At 42.9% G+C, this 15,761-nt stretch overlaps 1 protein-coding gene across 1 annotated transcript in view; it reads left to right on the top strand.

Moving 5' to 3' along the window:
* Positions 1 to 689: 689 nt before the first annotated feature.
* FAM124A (family with sequence similarity 124 member A) overlaps positions 690 to 15,761 on the top strand; it is a gene marked incomplete at both ends in the record, with an annotated part of 37,585 nt that continues 22,513 nt past the window's right edge. The window contains 2 exons of the mRNA XM_082277451.1: positions 690 to 748; positions 11,499 to 11,530. Of these exons, the coding sequence (XP_082133577.1) occupies positions 690 to 748; positions 11,499 to 11,530 (91 nt within the window). The remainder of the gene's footprint in view (positions 749 to 11,498; positions 11,531 to 15,761) is intronic.

Raw genomic sequence — 15,761 nt, 5'->3', positions numbered from 1 at the left:
AAGTAAGTAAACATGCACGACATGACACAGGAGCGCACCCACAACTTTTCCCTTCACTCTCACGATATAGACACTGCCACTCAGCTTTCCTACATCAGGATTTCCTCACAGGCAGCATTCAAAAAGCCTCTAATGCTCCCTTTGCATCATTACAGAAATTCTCATCGCGTTGGAAAACCACCCCTTTCCCGTTTCTGTGTGTAATTTTAAAATTATTGTATTCGATGTAACGAACAAGTGCCAGGCAGCACTGCGGGAGCCTAGAGAAAGCTCAGCACAGTGAAAGACTTCAAATAAAAGGCTTTAACAGCGGATGCTCCAAGACCAGATGGATAGTGAGGACGTCCATACATCCAACAGTCTCTCTTAACTTCCACTGGACACGGGGCGTTGCACCTTTAGCCCTGGAAACACAGAAGTGCCACGGCGAAGGCGCTGAAGCCGTTCCCGAGGCAGCAGCCCCGGCACACGCTGTCCCGGCGCGGCTGGCAGGTTTTCCCGGCGGGCCGGGCGGGAGCGGGCGAGGCGGGCGGTGCCTCCCCCGGCGCGGGGCGGGGGCCGGGCCGGGCCGGCGGAGCGGGCGTTGCTCCCGCTCTCGCTGCCTTCGCTGTCGCACACGGCGGGCGGCAGAGGCGGCGGCGCCTCTCCCAGCGGGGGCAGGGCGGGCGCGGAGCGTCCCCGCCGCCGCCATGGAGAAGCAGCCCGGCGGCGAGGACGAGTGCGTGGACTCGGGAGCGGAGACGGGCGGGTGAGTGGCGGGCGGCTCCGGGCTGGGGCGCGGCGCAGCTCCCGCCGGGCTGCACTTGTTGCCGGCGGCCGCCGCCGAGCGCGTCCCGGCTGCGCTGGGGCTGGGGCTGCGCTGGGGCGGCGGGTTCGTGTCCCGGGCAGAGCCTCTCCCCTACAGAGGGGGCCGGCGTCCCGGCAAGCGTCCCGCTCAGCGCCGGGTCTCCTTGCCTTGCCTTCCCTCCTGCCGTCCTGGGGCTCGGTCCGGGGTGACCCCCGGGGAGGTGGGAGGCACCACCCTGCTCCGGCTGTCCCGTGGAGTTCGCGCTCCCCTTCTGTGAAGCAGCGGAAAGGTCCCCACCGTCCTCTGCTACGCACGGGAGGAAGACGCGGAGAGATCGTGGCTGTGGGCTTTAAGTTTGAGCTCCAAAGCACGTTGTGATGGCTCGGCGGTGCGGGCCGCGCTCAGCTCCGCGGGCTGTAGGTGCGCTGGTCAGGGCTTGGTGCCGCGCCAGCCCCGTATCTCAGGGATAGTACGGCCGAGGATAGTCCGGAAGCATGTACAGCAGGACTGTCCTCGCCTTCTGGCAGTGACACCCAGGCAGCATCAGGCAGAGAGTTGACTCCTCAGAAGGACCATTAAGAGCCGTCTACAAAAGCAAGTTAGATTTGTAGGCACCCTGAAATTGGGTTGCTGTTGTCATGATATTCATCGTGCTAGCCTGTGAACTGCAATAAACTTTGCTGATAGTGTTATATCAGAGTCGAGGAGAAAAACTTTTTTTTTTCCCCTGACTTCATGACCCTACTGCCAGAGGTGTGCTGTGTTTGTTAGCTGTATGATTGATTTCTCCTAAGTTAATGAAGCTGCAAGGATGATCCATGGGATTTCCCATTCAGCTCACACCTTCATCCCATCTCTGCGGGAGAAAAAAGGAAGTGCTTTCCAGCCCGTCCTACATGCTGCTGCCATGGCATCTTGTCAGGAATGGCAGTGAGCCTTTGCTCCTTCTCTGGCGCTGGAAGGGCAAAAGGAGGTTACATGCTCCTGTTAAGGCTGTTCTTTCCTGAGTCTTCCTTCTCCTCCCTCCTTGCTCCTCCAGCTGTTTCTCTCCAAGCTCCTTGCCTGGTGAATCTCCTTTGGCCTCTAGTCTGACACTTGCAAAATTGTTAAGCTAATTCTTTGCACAGTGGTGTCAGGTGCACAACACCACAACTCAAGTAGCAATATTACAAAATAAAAAACTAAAAGGTGAAAATGGCATGTGGTAATCTTTTTCATACATCCAGCTAGTAATTCATACAATTTTTTATCTTTTCTGTAGTCTGAGAAGTTAAGGACTTTTCCTATCCCCCCAACAGTGAAAGCTTTAAAATATTTTATATGACATAAGTTCAAAGGAAAAAATCCAGGCCTCTTTTCTAGATATAGGTTAGTCCCCATTAGGGAATGTAGGTAACGGGAAGACAAAGTAATCAGTGAACTCATGGCTGGTTCAAAGCTCAAAAACCCCTTGATTGGTCAAGTCACTCTTAATTTGCTGTGTTTATCTGGAATGGAAAGACCTGGGTTTCCTTGGGACAGGCACTTGGAAAGATTTTACCCAGCTGGTGACATTAGCCTTTAGACCTCAGTGACCAGCGTGACAGCTGCTTGTGTCTGGTGTTGATGAGGTGCTAAAGCTGATGATTTTATGAAGCATCTCTGTCCCATGAGTGGCAATGGAAAGTATAGGTTGGTGGAAGAGTCCATCTGAGGAATTTGAACAATGACATATGGCAATTAATAACTTCAGTGCTTTGCACTGAAGTTTATTTTGAAAAGCAATGGGTCTCTGCATTTCAATTATTATTTAAAGTTTTGTTTAGCAGCTATTTAATTCTGATAAACATGTTGCGTATGTCTCTTTCACAATGTTTACATTTCAGCTTTCTCACCAAACCACCTGTTCCCAGCACTTGCTTTTCCCTGTTACCAGAAGATCCACTATTTGCTTTGTCTCAGTCCCATCACAGCTATTGCTAAATTGAACTGTATTCCTTCTCCTCCAATTACTCAATGGAAAAAAAAAAAATTAATTAACTATTTTGAGCTTCAGCCATCATCCTCTGAAAGAATAAGGAGGAACAACTGTCAGAGTAATTCAGTAACAGTTTTGCATGGAGTGGTCCCTTTCTGTCACTCAGGGAACAATAGTGGATAGTGACTGTAGTAAATCCAGGCACTGCACGCCCTTGTCATCTCAATGATTGTACATAATGATGTGTGAGCTGTTACACAGAGCCTGGGCTGCTGAAGCTGCTTAGAGCAGCTAACAAATTGAACACATCAAGTGCTCCACAGGGCATATGTTCCTTAAGGTTTTGTTGTGGCTGCCAGCTACAAAAGCAGGCAAAACTCTGTACTAAAGGCAAGATCAATTACAATTCAAAGCCTTCATTTTCCTAATCCTTTGGAAAATATGTTCCTCTTACTGCATTTGCCTTGGTAAATAGGGTTGGCAAAGAGTTTGCTGAACAAAAATAGCATATTTGGAGTTCCTGAATCCAATAATGGATTGAGCTGGTGTTGTCAAGAACCTAAATAAAGTGTGTAGAACATATAAGCCAATTAGTTTATATTGGCTGTTTATTAATGAGATTTGAAATAGTTTGACCATCCTTGATCTGAGAGACTTTGCCTATACAAGTTGTATCTTCTCAGGAAACATATTTTGGGAGTTGTTAGTATAAAAACCTGATTTCATGTGCTGCTGAAAATTTTTAGCCCAGAAGTATGAGACACAGAGCTTTCCCTGGTAATAGTTTTAGTAGTGGATTTGTACTTTAAAACCTGTCATTTTAGGAAGAATAAAATAGTCTTTCTTTGGCCTTTTATTAGAAAGCAAACAGAGAGGAAAAACAAGTGGAAGAAAGATATTGAAGGGAGGAGAAATGTAGAAGTTTACAGAACTGTAGTTAAATGGTAAAGAAAAAAAAAAGCAGGAAAACCAATATTAAGTTACTTAAAATTAATTAGGAATATAATTTTAAAGTTTTCTTCATTTTACAAGCCATGCAAATGCTGTTATTTTACTGTCTTTGAATAGCAGAGCAAAAATGACAAACTAAGACAATTTTGGAAGTTGTTAGGCATGACTAATTTTGAGGCAATGAGACAGATTGGCTACCACTGGTATCAAGGACAAAGCATCAGCTTAATTCACTGCATCCAGGACCAATATCCCAAGTGAATGTGGAAAAACAGGTAGTTTCTCAGTTGTAAAGTCCTTAATTTTTTATTCCTGAACTTTTATTCGGTCATGTTATTAGAGTCATTCTCAAGGAATGCTCTCTCTTGTTTATCAAGCATGCAGGCATTAACTGAGCATAACACTTCAATGAGATAGCTGGCATTAATGAAGATTTCAAATACATGACAGTTCCTAGCAGAAGTTTACTTTTTCACTTCAACAGCTGTAAGAGCCCACGTCTTAAAAGGTGTACACTTTAATCATTAGCTTACTGATTGTCTCAAAGTTTGCCTAAACATGTAGGTTTTTTCCTCACTTTACAGTCATTTAAAGTTTTGAGAAGTTATGACTTTTAATTTACTTGAATTTGCAATTTATCCACTTGTATTTCAAATAAATTTTTAATCTTTTTAGAGAAAGTGGGCAGACATTGCTGAAGTACCGGGTGGGGAGGTTTTTTGTATAGTAAGTTTAGAATGTAAATACTGATGATGCAAACTGAATTAAACAGCAGTTAATTCTTGAGTATTTGATGAATTTTAGGAAGGAAGGTTTTACTGTTTTTTTGGTAGTAGGTAACAGCGAAGAAACAAGATCTAGAGAAATCCACTGCAAAAGAGAGAAATGAGATGTTTGAAGTTTATGACACTGTACCATGCAGCAGCTATTTATTACATATATTTAGCAAAGTCCATTGCTGTTTGGTTACAGTTAATTTTCACAATGCTTGTTCCCTCCTTTACATTTTCTCCTGTCTCTCATTCCTCACATTAATTTTGCAGAGATTATGTTCATTTTTTGACTGTGCTATGCTTGTTTGTTGGTTTTCCTTATGGCTCTCCTTAGCTGCATGTGTGATCCTGGCCAAATCACAAATTATTTGAGGTTCTGTTAACTTCTCTCTTAAACAGACCAAAAAAGCCTTTCTGTGAAAGGTGTGAAGTTCTAAGTAGAAAATATACTTGTTAATAGAAGACAAGGCAGCCTATAAATATAAATATATATATCTATATGTATATGTATAAAGTTGTACCCCACTTAGAGGTAAAATATAAGGAATACTGTAATCCATGTGTATCCTCAGTCAGAATGGGTCACTTAAAATATCAAATGGATAGTTGAATGGTTTATTGGGGTGAGGTTGCTTTCGTATCTCATGTTTCTGGCTTTAAAGGATTCAACACTTACAACTTTGTATGGTGGTCCTTCAAAATGACGTGTCAGTCTCTGTCAAACTCTCACATGTTTCATCCATCTATGAGAAACTCTCGGGAACATGAACCACTGATGTTGAAAGCTATCGTAAGGCTTATTTTTACCTTGGGACTTCTTTTGTTTCGGTTTGGGGTTTTGGGGGTTGTTTTGTTGTGGGGTTTTTGCTGATGCTTTCACTTCATATATAGACCCATCAGTCCAGATATGTCACGGTATTCAAGTTGTCTCTGATTTGACATTCGAATAATGTAAAGTTGAGCTATTTGTCACAAATTGGGGTTGAGGTACCATTTCTAACCAGATTTACCCAGTGAAGTGAAGCTGTTTGGTTGAATCTCGGGGCAGGCAGACCTGCGAGTGCCAGGCGCTGGAGCGAGGCACAGAAGGCAAGGTTGAAACAGACTTTAGATCACATTCTGGAGGCCATGAGCTCTGTGCTGATACCCGTAATGTTTAGGTCCCAGCACACAGCGAGGTTCACCTCATCTAAGTGTGACTGTGTGAAGGTTTGATGTTTGGTATGACTTAGGCTTCTTGTGTTGTTAATTAAGAGAACTGGGATCTCGGGGGATAAGTTAGGCCCTGGCCTTGGATGGGTAGATACATGCCACCTGATATGTCCCTCTGGGAGTGCTCTGTGAGGGAGTGGTGAGCAGGCTGTGCAGCCAGGTGTGCTCACTAAAGCACAGGGCGGTCCTGCCTCATCAGGTGCTTTCTGGAAGATGACAAACGACTTTCATCTTTATACAAGGATGGTGTCTCTCATGTGGGGTCTCAAACACTGCTGTAGGTAATAAGCTCCTGAGGGTTGTGGTTAGAGCTGCATAATGGAAATCCCTCATCTGACTTTGTCACTCTACTAGAAATCCAGAGCAAGGAGTTTAGATACAAGTTGCTCTGAGTAATTCCATTTCAGTCATCTTGATTGCACTAGTAGAACTGCAATGAGGGTAACAGATTTGGGCTGGTATTAGGGAAGCAGACTGTAATCTGACCTGCAGGAATTTGGTGAGAAGAAACCCAAGGCAGAGCTATAAAGCCAAATCTTCTCATTCATGCATGGGGCTTTAACTGCTATAAAATATTCCCGTGTGCCCTGTGGAGCATTTTCTGAGGGAGGGAAGGCAAAGAAGCTGTTGAATACAGTTCTTAATATGAAACAGTAAAATGGGCCACAACTCTAGATAGAGAAGGCGTGGGCAACGTGAATCCAGCAGGTGGCATTCCATCTGTCCTAGGCAAGCCAAGGATGCAGAGAGCAGAAGAGATTGTAAACTTTCCCCTACTTCATTTTGAGGGGTGGGGTTAAGGAGCCCTGTCAATGGAGACCATGAGCATATTGGGGTGTAGTATTATGTTAGAATTACTTGAGATGTGTTTGTTTTACACAGCAGGCTGCCTCTGGAGATGCTGTACAGCTCAGAGACCTTGGTTCCAGCAATGCCAGTGCATTAAACAGCACATAGGGTGCCCCTGAGCACAGGACAGAGTTGCCCATATTGTTGAATACTTAAAAGGGTTGATGGCATCAGTTTGAATGGGGCCATCTAGCTCTCTCCCATGTCTTTCCTGGGTATGTTTTACCACGGGCCAGAGACTTGTTTTGGCACGTTGCCATGGTTCAGGGCTCATTCCCAGCAGACCACTTGCCAGTGTGGGTTGGAAGGTGAGAGGTTTTACTGGTACAGGTGCAGACTGTTTCATAGCACTTGGCCTCAGTCCCAGGCAGTTCCCTTGGGAGTGTTTGTTTATGGCTGTAGCTGTTGGTGCTGTAGCTATGTTAACGTAGTGCTGTGCCACAGCTGATCAGTGTGCCCAAGGAACCCAAGCACGCTGTGGTGCTGGAGTAGCTGCATTGCTTGTGTGAGCCAGAGCTGGGAAATAGCCGTGTTCTTACCTAAAGACTCTCTAGTTTTTACGTACCACACTCAGCAAGTGCAAGTTGCACTAGCAGTTGCTTACTGGTGTTCAGTGGAATACTTCCATCTCAGATATATTGAGGCTCCGTATCATTAATCAGCAGTGGGTGGTGCACACAGATCTCAGAGGATTGTTCAGTATCTTTTGTGCTCCTGATGCTCTTACCATCTCTGATAATGCACAAGTCTGGTCCTTCAGTGGGAACTGAGGTCCCATCTTTATCACAAGCTTCTACATTCCTATTTTAATGTCTCTTGACATCTTAACAGCTCCTCTTTGCTTTTGTGCTGCCCATTGAGCACACATTCTTTGCGGACTGATGTGTCTTTTGACTGAGCTATAAGCCTTCCTTTTCAGTACCTCACACTGTTTCAATACACTTTTTGATAATTTTTTTTCTCATTATGTGCCTATAAAGGGAACAGTCTTCTATTTGTTCGCTTTCTCTAGTGGATGTTTTATTCCTTTTATCTACAATCTAACATCTGTCAGAGGAAATGGCTTGCTGCAAGACCATGTAATAGGCCTGGAACCTCTGAGCCCCAGTGTGGTCCCAGGTGTCACCATTAAAGCACGAGTGTTTTACTCTTGAGTTATCTTATTGGGAAAATCCTCTTCCAAGGGAAATGATAGAAGCCAATACTCAGAATGTTTAAAATAGGAATCAAAAGAACAGAAAGGACCACAGTTACTTGATGTCCAGAGAGCCTATATGCCCCAGGAGATGTTTATTTCAGTTCTTGGTTCTTCTAATGCATGATTTTGTCAAAGGGTATGCTGTGTGTGCTAGTCTAAAAAGCTTAAGAGTTATACTAACTTCAGAATTTAGTGTCCTAAATAGCTGACCGTAAGAAAAAAAAAATTAATTTATAAGCCACTTACCAATGCTTGCTTGGAATCTGAATGGTTTCTTCTAATATTTTGAGAATATGAACGATTTTACTAGCACTGGGTTTTTTGTTCTCAAGGATGAGGTTCAAGACAAAGAAAGGAGCTGGAGGGAGGACAAAAGGTGATTCAGGTTGTCCCTGAGAGCACACAGAGAGACTCGTATTCAACCCATTTGGTTTTATACACATGGTCCAGGGTTCCACATTAGAAGTGCGGTTTCTGTAGGCTTCTTGTCTACACAACAGCTAGGGAGAGATACTTCAGACCTCTCTTTTTATTGACAATAGAGGGAGCTTAGGGAGGGTACAGCCCTCATTTCGGTATCTGAGGTTGACATAAGCCTTTGAGCTTAATTACCCTTTTTTTTTAATTATGTGGATGTCAGTTATGCAACAAACATGAACTAAATATTAGCTTGAAGCATATTACAACTACAAAAGATCTCCTGTGATACAATTTTAAAGCCTATTAAAATGTGTCTGTGCAATTAGTCTCCAAGCACACTTTTGTCTCCTCCTTTCTCACTCCCCATCTTTTTATTTTTCCTCTTGTTTCATTTTTCAAGTCCTGCATGTACATAGACTGCTACTCCCTCAGTTCGGGACTCATTAATTCTCCATGTCCTATAATGTGCCTGTGGCACTTTGGGATAATAAAATAACAGTGTGAAGTAATAGAATGCTGTTCCAACTTGCAGTAAGCAAAAGGCAAAATGTTGTCTCGCTTCCATCCGAAATACAAGCAGTGCAGATTCATTTTGAATTAGCTGCCAACTGCTGAATACAGATACATTGAAGGACAGCCCCAGGCTGTTTTCAAACAGAAGTGCAGACTAAATGAATCCGTGCTTGGGGTGCTTGGAGGCAGCTGGATGTATATTGCTTGCCTCTAGGCTTATGAAGAGTGACATGTTACACCGTTTTCACACCCTTTCAAATATACATGGTGCCAAGTGACACTGATGTGACTTGCTGCTGAAAATACTATGTGGTTTTATGGCCTGCATAGCACCTTAGCCAGCTGCTGGCATCACTTCCCCTTGGTCCCTGCCCAGAGCCAGACCGGTGATGTGTACAGCAGTAGGAACAAGAAGGTCTCCTTCTCTGCTGGTGTTGATGTCAAGGTGTTAGAAAGATAAATTAGAATTTATCAGTCAGTAGAATTGCCTGGTTAAATTTTAGGGCTTGACATGCTTCAGTGGTCTCAGACCTAGGGGGAGGTTAGCAAAGCTTGGGGAGAGGGATGTGCTGCTGATAGTGGGCGCAAAGAACGAAGAATTCACAGGCCACAAGGACATTTGGCAGAACTGACAAGATAAGGAAGAAACTAACAAAGCCAGCTAATTTCAGCAACTGTGCTGAAGTTGGTTCTAACTGGGTAGAAAGCAATTTCGTCGGGGGAGATCATGACCATCGGCTGAAGCCCACTGACTAAAGAAACCCACTGACTCAAGAGACAGACTGATCATTGGCATGGGAAGTGAGAGAATCATGTAGCCAGTCAAAGGCAGAATATTGATCAATAAGAGAGCTGTATGACTGGTAGCCAATGAACCCTGACTTCTTTGCTTGCTAAAATATATGAGTGGTGTCAAGATTGGGGAGCCAGCCTGTTGTGGGCCACACCAGCTCCCTGCTTTGCACAAACTAGATGAAAGAAATGGGAATACCTCATCTTGGTGTGTAAATTGGTGCTGCACAAGGGGCAGTGAGCCCACATTCGGGAGAACGGTGTCATTGCTGCCTCTGCCTTTCCCAGCTACCTAAGGGTCCTGCGGGAGTTTGGTTGAGGGGTAGCACTTGATTCATGGAGGAAGTGCTGTGGAGCAGCTCTGTATCAGGTGACTGAGAGCAGCTGCTAATGACCTAATCCTGTGGTCTCTGCCAGTGGGATAAAGATGTTTCCTTGCTCCTTGGCCTTATCAAAATGGCTGGGGGTACAGGGTTAGCAAAGGAGAGCAAGCAAGGGAGAGCTGCAAGCCCCCATCAGCAAGTCTTCCCTGAGCATTGCCCAGATCTTTTCCAAAAACAAAGAAAACCTCATGTCACTTGATGGCATTGTTGGATCTTTTTTCATGAGTTTTGTGAAAAATTCAGGTTTGTGTCATCTTTCACTGGTCCAGTGGGATTGGCAAGAAGAGTTGGGGGTAGTTCCTCATGGTCTTCTCACCTAAACCAGTAGTTTTAGCATCTGATCTGCAGAGTACTGAGTGCAAAGCACAGGGCTGTGAAATGTGGGGACAACTGTAATTGCTTTGTTTCTTCTGCAGAGATATGTCCATATTAAAATCAAAAGCAGGTACTATAGATAAGTGGGGTTGATGTCCTTTATTCCCTGGGATGCTTGAGAGCCTGGAGTATGAGGGTATCCTGAGAACATGCTTAGATGGTATCTACTTCCACACACATCTCTCAGGAGTCAAGGCTCATGTGGTTCCTTGAATTTAAAGCAATGTTGCAAACTTGCTGCAGCTATTATATAAAACAAGCATTTAGGTTTGAATCCAAGAGCTGTGTCAGGGCTCCCTGAACACTTTGAACTGTTGTGTTCAGGGCACTGCAGGGCACACGTGCCATATGTTTATGGTGGCAGGGTGCTCTGGTGCATGAGGTCTGTTTTGGGGACCCAGCAAGTGTGAGGGTAGAGGAGGCTGTGTGACTATGAACTCCAAACCCAAACATTCAAACATCATAGGTAGGGCCTCAGCAGTGGAAATGATTTTTTTTTTTCGTTAAATATTATGCGATGGCATATTTTTTTTACCTTATTATTTCTGAGTCTTCAGGACATAAATGGGCTATGTTTTAATCAGCTCAGAATGGGGTTTTCAGGAGTTTGGGGTTGTATGCAGCTGAAAAATTAATTACACTGTTGCTCAAAATACTTAACTGCTCTGACTTTCTCACAGATAATCCAGTATGCACTGAACTAGAACCAATGGCTGTACAGTTTTACTGAGATGTCTTCAAGAGGAAAATGGTCTACTAAAGCAAAAAGCTTTGTCATCTAAATGTTTACATCTTGGCATTCTTTTTTCTTTTCCTTCACTGCCAGTTTTGACCATAGAACTATAAAAATTCTGATCTTCAAATAGAGTTCTCTTAAAAAGAACTCCAAAAAAATCTGCAGAGCTGCATTTAGAGGACATAAAGCGAGGAAGGAGAGGAGCTGAGTTGAAGTCTAGTAGACTTCTAACCTGTGTCTGAAGCAGATTGTTTCTTCCTTATGGAGAGCCTTCTGAGCTTTAGTTTTCACACCTAGAATTAGGCAGCATGAATAACTCCTAGATAAAACCATAGTTGCTTTACTCATTATACTTACATATTTTCAAAATTCATGTGAGATGCCAGTGTTTCTGAAGCAGTGTTCAAAACCTGTTCCAGTTATTCTCGTAGCACAAAAATAGTGCTAAATGGGCATTAAACTATTTCAATAAACAGTGTGTGTCAGTTTTGGTAATTTTTTCATTATCTCTTTTAGATTTAATACATTCTAATTAAAATCTTTGTCTTACAGGTCTGAGTACAGCCGCATGTCCTCTACCAGCAGTGAGTATAACTTTGAGATTTTTTTTAAAATGGATTCTTATATTTTCTTTTTTTTAGCTTGCTAATATTTATTAACATCAACCTGGTATTATTGACAGCGTTCGCTTTGACACAGTAAAGCCCCCATTCCTTCTCTTCTTGGATCTATGTCTAGAAACAGTACAGAAAATTTAACTGAATATATATGACCAAAATACCAACCAAGTGTAAAGTCCTAAATATTGGTGCTCACAAGGATGCAAGGCAAAATTAGAACAAAATCTGTAGACACTATGTGGGCCAGTGTGAATGGGCCCTCAGGCCAAAGGAGTTTGCAGTGATGAATGTCATTAGAGCTGCGGAGTACAGGAATAATTGAATGTTTATTGTAAGCTGATGCCAACAAAGCCCTTCAGAGCAACTCTGGTGAAGTTTTTTTTTATCTCAGAGATGGTAGATGCTTTAGTAAGTGCCACAGTCATTCTAGATATTTACAATGCCAGTTGATTTTTAGGTTATCCAACTGACAAAAGACAGATTCCTATGTTTGGATTATTTTTTTCTTTATTTTTCAGCAATGCAAAATGATGATTTTTTAAACAACATGGAACACTTCGTCACTCCAACCACTTGCTTATTTGTAGAACGCACTGCATCTGCAGCACTTTGAAATGCAATAATACTTATTCATGCATGGTTGCTAGTATCTCTCCTTGTCCAAGTGCAAAGTGATGTCTGTCTCCCACATTCACACATTGACATGAGCTTTATTAATGCCAAGCAAGCACATCAAAAATTCCTAGATGACAAGTTGTGTTTTATAATCTGGATCTTTAAGCACCATGAAAATCAGAGGGGAAGAGACCTGTCAGTTTTTCTCATTCACACATTCTGGCTGAAGTGTGGAGAGGGTTATTTTCCATCTCCCATGGGCTTCACTGAAGGGCTTTTATTGATTTCAACAGGAGCTGCATGAGACAGCATTCGTAATGTCTGACTCGTGAGCTGATGTGACTAGCAAGGAACTTGCTGTCTTTCCTCCATCTGCTCAGTGTGTGTGTGTGTCTGAGAAAGAGAGACTTTAGTGCAGGTTTTTCCTAAATTCTGTTGTTTAAATAGATTTCTGGATTCTCACTGTCAGGCATAATTTTTGAGATGATTGGGAGGCAAAACCCAGGCAATCACCTTCTCTGTGATAGTGAAAGCATATTGGATTTGCCTGGTTACACCAGATGTGTGGCACACCTCCCTCTCAACTCACAATTTTGGATGATGGCTTGGGGAATATGCTGCCAACTTCCTCCACTTTTTGGATGGTGACTCATACTTACTTGCTTAAAGGAGGCGGAATAGTTCAAAAGACAAGGTGCAAGTAGAGTATTTCTCCTTTTAAAATTTGGTTTCAATCCCTTAAAAACTTTGCATGACTGCTGCACATGTTACAAATAAAGGTAACAAATTACATTTGTAAGTCTTGGTTTTTATTACATGAGGGTTTCTACCGGGAATGAATCTTTTGTTACGTGGCAGCTACAGTGTGTCATGTTAACTGTGGTCTCCTCAGTGTCTTGCTGGCCACTGCTGTCCAGTGTATGTGGCAACTGCAGTTGGGTTTCAACACCAATAATTTGTCAGTACAAGGAGGTATTATCATTCCAGCAAAGACACACAAGTTCAGGAGACAGAACAGTCTCCTTCTTTCTCTTTTCTGCTTCCAAGGCAAATTATAGTGATACAGCTTCACAAGTAGGAGTATTTAACTTTGCCTTTTGAGAGGTTTGTGTGGCTGGTTTGGTCAGACAGTGCAATAGTAACAGAAACAGTTACATAAAAGAATTTTGATAAAATAGAAATACTTTTGTGTCAGAGGCTGGTAGTCAGTGGGTACATAATGCATTTGAAAAAAAAGGTTATTGGAAAAGACAGATTGATCTGGACCTTTTAATTTCTTTGGGGAAAAGATTCAATAAGTGGTATCTTTCACAGTACAGAAAGCAGTGTAGGCAATGATGCTGTTAGGCCCTAGTGTAACACAAAATAAGCTGTTGTAAATTAAGAAGGAAAGAATCTCCATTACCTGCAGCTGCTTCACCTGAAGCTCCTGTTCTAGTGGAGTTTATCTAAATCAGAAGGATTACAGGCTAATTTGTTTTACAGGGGTCCTATTTGGTGGTACCAGTGAGGCTCCGATTTCAGTGTTTAACAAATGAATAATCTTTTCACTTTCTGGATGAACTCCACTGGCCAACAGTTTTGCACAGACACGCCAAGAAAAGGTTAAAAAAGACTTAGCAGGTGAATCAGCTGCAGCTTCTTCTCTTGCAGCAACTGAGCAAACTGCAGGACTTTGCCCCAACGCAAAGTTGTACAAGAATTCCAGAGCCCTCAAATCGGGAGTAAAACCTCACTGGCTGTTAAATGGCAGTGGCAGGATCATTCTGTGCATGTGTTTATTTCTAGCACTTTTTTTCCCAGAGCACATGGCAGCAGCTGTTGTGGTCAGTGTACTGCTTCAGCAGTTCAAAGCGCTGCCTGCTGGATTAGTTGGACCTTGGGTTTTAGGCAGCCTCTCACTTCTTTTCCTCTTTGCCCTTGTGTCCCAGCTTCAGATAACCAGAAATGCTTTTTACTGGCACCATTCATCTAATGTTTCTGGCTTTGTACAGCAAGTAATGTGGGAAAGAGTACCCAAGTTTGCAGAGTGTGTGTGTTTCTGCAAGAAAATGCAGCGGGTGTCTGTCGTGCGGGCTCTGGCTGTTGTCAGGGTGACTGTGTGCCACTTTGTCTTGTCTTACTGAATTGAGTAAAAGGGTCATGCAAACCTGTCTGCTGGATGATGCATTTGGAGGTATTACAGCTTTCAAAGGTTCAGCAGTGTGATATCAGTGAAGAGAAATGTTTTGGTTTGGTTTTTTTTTTGACCTGAATGCTGGTGTGTGTAGTTACTTTTTCCTTTGTTCTTTAGGAGGAAGAGTGTTTTGTCTTGTTGGGATGTTTTGCCTGTTGGTGTACTCTTCATTAATTTAGGAAGTGTATTAACCTTCTTTTTCCTCATATTTTCAATTACCTTTTCAATTATGGTTTTTAATTACCATTAGGGATCCCTAATTCTATATGAGAGAGAATTGTGCTAGGCACTTAATGCCGACAGAGGAGACCTTTACCCAAGGTACATAATGCCAAAATATAAAGACCATAAGTGGCATATGGATCCAGACAGTTGGAATCACAAAGAAGTAATTAATTAGTGTTGGTTGGCACAATAAGCAACAGTCTCTGTACATCATAATTTTAATTATCTTCAGATTGCTTTGAGCTATGTGTTTCAGGGATGATTTTCAACTAGGGAGGAGGAGTTTTGATGGGGCTGCTTATTGCCTCCTCTGCTTAATCTTTGCATTGATGATAATGGCTCTTCAGAAAGACCCAAACCAGAAATGGATGTTTTGAAACAAGACTTTTGTCATTTGTAAAATTCACAAAAGATGAGAGGAACTGGCCTTAAATTGCACCAGGGGAAGTTTATATTAGATATTAGGAAAAATTTCTTCACTGAAAGTGTGGTCAGGTATTGGAACAGGCTGCCCAGTGGAGTGGTGGGGAGTGGTGGGGTCATCATCCCTGGAACTGTGTGGATGTGGTACTTGAGGGTATGGTTTAGTGGTGAACAGGGCACTGCTGGGTTAACAGTTGGATTAGATGATCTTAGGGGTATTTTCCAACCTTAGTGATTCTGTGATTTGAAATGTTCCATACATAGTTTGCCCTAGAGCCAGTATAACTAGGTTGTCTTAGAAATAACTGTGGAAGTGAATGATTTTTTTTTTTTCCCCTTAACCATTTTTAGCTTGGTAAAATGGTAACTGCTTGGATACACATTTGTACTGGTCCAGCTAAGTTGGTAAATGAAACATAAAAATGGTCCTGTGGGATAAGATGCAAGTTCATGGAAGAGTTTAGAGCATTTGAAATTGTAGGACCCTGTAGCATGCAGTAGTTCATGTTGTGCTTCTCAGTGAGGTAAAGGGCTTGTCACTCACCTGCTTTGCAGTTGGAAAGCTGGTAATTCACCTTCCCCTGCTCCTCTGCCTTTCCTTTAGCAGCTAGGAAACAATCGAGTCCTTGTAGGGTGTTCATATTCTTTTGTGGTAAACCTGAGAGCTGGGATATTAAAATTTTATTTCCATGTTGCACATACCCATGTTCCTAGCCCATGGAATTTCACCCACTTTCTGGTTCTAGAAATTGAACA

Source organism: Coloeus monedula, assembly GCF_965178545.1.
Source record: "Coloeus monedula genome assembly, chromosome: 3".
Lineage (NCBI taxonomy): Eukaryota > Metazoa > Chordata > Aves > Passeriformes > Corvidae > Coloeus > Coloeus monedula.
Note: the sequence above shows the minus strand (reverse complement) of the source record. Positions and strands in the feature narration are given on the sequence as shown.